General features: G+C 42.9%; 1 protein-coding gene across 1 annotated transcript; it reads right to left on the minus strand.

The window, feature by feature from the left end:
• Nucleotides 1–1,864: 1,864 nt before the first annotated feature.
• On the minus strand, nt 1,865–3,454 carry LOC125560853 (BTB/POZ domain-containing protein 2-like). The gene has a single exon (XM_048723185.1). It carries the CDS (start codon nt 3,350–3,352, stop codon nt 2,099–2,101), a length of 1,254 nt encoding a protein of 417 aa, XP_048579142.1. The 5' UTR covers nt 3,353–3,454; the 3' UTR covers nt 1,865–2,098.
• Between the last annotated feature and the right edge of the window lie 293 nt (nt 3,455–3,747).

Below are 3,747 nucleotides of genomic sequence, written 5' to 3' on the forward strand. Positions count from 1 at the left end.
GGCGCCCAAAAAGTTGGTCATTTCTTATGAAGGAATCGTCAAACTACTAGCCTTTTTCATAAAATATCTATGACTGCGCACCACCCCCCTTGGCGCCCAAAAAGTTGGTCATTTCTTATGAAGGAATCTTCAAACTAGCCTTTTTCATAAGATACCTATGACTGCGCACCCCTCCCCCCTTGGCGCCCAAAAAGTTGGTCATTTCTTATGAAGGAATCGTCAAACTACCAGCCTTTTTCATAAGATACCTATGACTGCGCACCCCTCCCCCTATGCGCTCAAAAAGTTAGTCATTTCTTATGAAGGAATCATCAAACTACTAGCCTTTTTCATAAGATACCTATGACTGCGCACCCCTCCCCCCTTGGCGCCCAAAAAGTTGGTCGTTTCTTATGAAGGAATCATCAAACTACTAGCCTTTTTCATAAGATACCTATGACTGCGCACCCCTCCCCCCTTGGCGCCCAAAAAGTTGGTCGTTTCTTATGAAGGAATCATCAAACTACTAGCCTTTTTCATAAGATACCTATGACTGCGCACCCCTCCCCCCTTGGCGCCCAAAAAGTTGGTCATTTCTTATGAAGGAATCATCAAACTACTAGCCTTTTTCATAAGATACCTATGACTGCGCACCCCTCCCCCCTTGGCGCCCAAAAAGTTGGTCATTTCTTATGAAGGAATCTTCAAACTACTAGCCTTTTTCATAAAATACCTATGACTGCGCACCCCCCCCCCCCCTTGGCGCCCAAAAAGTTGGTCATTTCTTATGAAGGAATCTTCAAACTACTAGCCTTTTTCATAAAATACCTATGACTGCGCACCCCCCCCCCCCCCCTTGGCGCCCAAAAAGTTGGTCATTTCTTATGAAGGAATCGTCAAACTACTAGCCTTTTTCATTAAAAAACCTATGACTGCGCACCCCTCCCCCCTTGGCGCCCAAAAAGTTGGTCGTTTCTTATGAAGGAATCATCAAACTACTAGCCTTTTTCATAAAATACCTATGACTGCCCACCCCCCCCCCCCTTGGCGCCCAAAAAGTTGGTCATTTCTTATGAAGGAATCTTCAAACTACTAGCCTTTTTCATAAGATACCTATGACTGCGCACCCCTCCCCCCTTGGCGCCCAAAAAGTTGGTCATTTCTTATGAAGGAATCTTCAAACTACCAGCCTTTTTCATAAGATATCTATGACTGCCCACCACCCCCCCCCCCCCCCCCTTGGCGCCCAAAAAGTTGGTCATTTCTTATGAAGGAATCATCAAACTACTAGCCTTTTTCATAAGATATCTATGACTGCGCACCCATCCCCCCCCCCACAGCCAATCCTGGGTACGTGCCTGCGATGGGCAAATGGCAGTTCTACGACCGAAAAGAGACATGGATCCCATGTCTCCTGTAGCTGTAATATATACATGTTTAATAGATACGTTTATTCGTATGTTGAAAGATTCAGGCTCACCAATTAACAGAAATTTTGCAGGAAGGCCTGCTCATAGGAGAGATTTGTTCATAGGTATTTGGAATAGATTGCTAAACTGAAAAGTAAAATAAACGCAGGCAAAAGGCTAACCTCTTAATAAAGATTTCCATATCTGGCACAAAAAAGATTGTGAAAAAAAAATCGTGAAAACAAGATAGCTACATTAAACCCTTTGAGACAGTAATATACATGCATCAAAGTAATTGCATGATGTTTTTAATGTTCGAGCTTACAGCCAAATTCGTTGAAACTTGCGCTTTTAAGTTAAAAAAACTTTTCAGAGAAGTCCAAAACACAGTTTTGTTAGATATTTCTAATATTTCGTGGCCAAATAACACCCCTCTCTAATAGAAAACGCTTGGATATTCTCAACGAAATAACAAATTCTGGAATAGAGATAAGTTTATTCAACGAGAAACAGGATTATTTCGGACTACCGGAATTCTACTTTCCTCCGGCTGCCGGATATGCAGTCACTTTAACCAAAGCATTCTATTAGTTATGTATCCATTTTCAGACTTCTTTTTATTCAATCTATTCGATCAAATCAAGCCCGTATGGTTTAGTGTTTCTAGAGTATGACAAAGATAGAATTGAAACTCACAAAATTGACCCCTGTTAACTTGAGCTTGTTGCGGACCCCATGAAAGTGAACTCCACATCTTCACATTTTACAACTGACTGGCCATTATTTCCATAATAAGAATTAGGGCCGTTAATCCATGCCCTCAAGCAGTATTTTGTGTTAGGGAGTATGGTCACAGGGTGGTCAAAGCTAACAACAAACCCATTATAATAACTGCCATTTGTGGGATTCATTAATTCGCTACTTGAGAATGTACGCTTCTCCTGTTGGTAGACTTGCTGTCCTTCTTTTTCTACTGCTAACTCAACAGTATATGTGTTCCCTTCACTGCCAAACAACGAGACTGCTACCAAGCGAACCTGGTTGCTGACTTTGATACATAAAGAATCTTCCCCGCCAGAATAGCTCCAGCCACAATCTTCTTTTGACATAAACCTCGTAACTGAACTAAGGGATGTGACCCTTGCTTTCGAGCTGAATAAATCAGAAACCTTGGGCAAAGCATAATGAGCAAAAATATCAATAATTTCTTCTTTTATAAGAATATCTTTCGGAAGCACAAGCTTAGCAAATTGTTCTTGCGAAATAACTGGAAATCTTATCCGTCTGATGGCCTCCTCACCCAGAACACGCCTTTTGGATTCACCATCCGTGCCCAGTCCCTGACTCGAGGTCTGGTGCTCTGCCCAGCGATCCACAGCCTTGAATAACTCTATCTCTTTGATCCTCAGTTTATCCCTGTCTAAGATGTAACACAACAGCTCTCGCGTGACACTCAGGAATGCATCAGACGTCACTACTTCCTCGGTTTTCTCGCCTATCAGCTCCCAGCAATGGCTCTGTAGATTTTCATCCTGTATTTTCATGGCTTCCGGAAGGACAAAAAGCACGTCTTTTGGCTCAAGATTTTCTTGCAGATAGTGGGAACATTTCTCTTTCAACCCTGGAAAATTATATTTTTCCGCGAGGTACATAACTGCCATCGCATTACTTCCGGTTAGTTTCACCTCGTCGTAGTAAGCGTATCGCAGCATTTCACTCAAGGCCTCGGCATAACAGTCCGGTAGGCTGATTTCTCGACTCGATTCAGCCATTGCCCCGTGGAACATCGCTTCAAACACGGGGCTGCTGACAGATAGCACATATCGATGTGCGGGAATGCTGATTTTCTCTCCGGCGCTAGTGCACACAACGAACTCCACGTCGCTGAGTACGGGATTTTTCCACATATGTTTTCCCCGTTCCTTTATCGTTTTGAAAGCCGGTTGCCACGCATTGGAAGACATCTTAGGTAAACGAAGTGATTAGAAGTTTAGTCGCTTAAAGACGCAACAAGAATGTGCCTACTATTTGCTTTCACTTTTATTTAGGTATCAGGCCGTGCTATTCAATGTAGACACAGGAATCCTGAAACAGGACACAGGTATCCCAGAAATTCCTTTTAGGAGGGAGATTATCAATTATGAAGGCATAGGCTCGCCAGGGTCATTGGGCGAACTCAAGAGTTGACTGTTTTGTATTTCTGTAGTAGCTATGTGGGAAGTTTGACAGAAATTCGATAGCGCTAAAATGAAAGTACCGAAGTATTGCGCATCATGCACCGCCAGATCTCTAATTCCTGCACTTGAAATAGCCCCCTGCTAAACCTGAAGGTCTATAAAAGAGTATAATTGAGTACTAC

The sequence above is a fragment of the Nematostella vectensis genome, unplaced genomic scaffold (assembly GCF_932526225.1).
Source record: "Nematostella vectensis unplaced genomic scaffold, jaNemVect1.1, whole genome shotgun sequence".
Taxonomy (NCBI): domain Eukaryota; kingdom Metazoa; phylum Cnidaria; class Anthozoa; order Actiniaria; family Edwardsiidae; genus Nematostella; species Nematostella vectensis.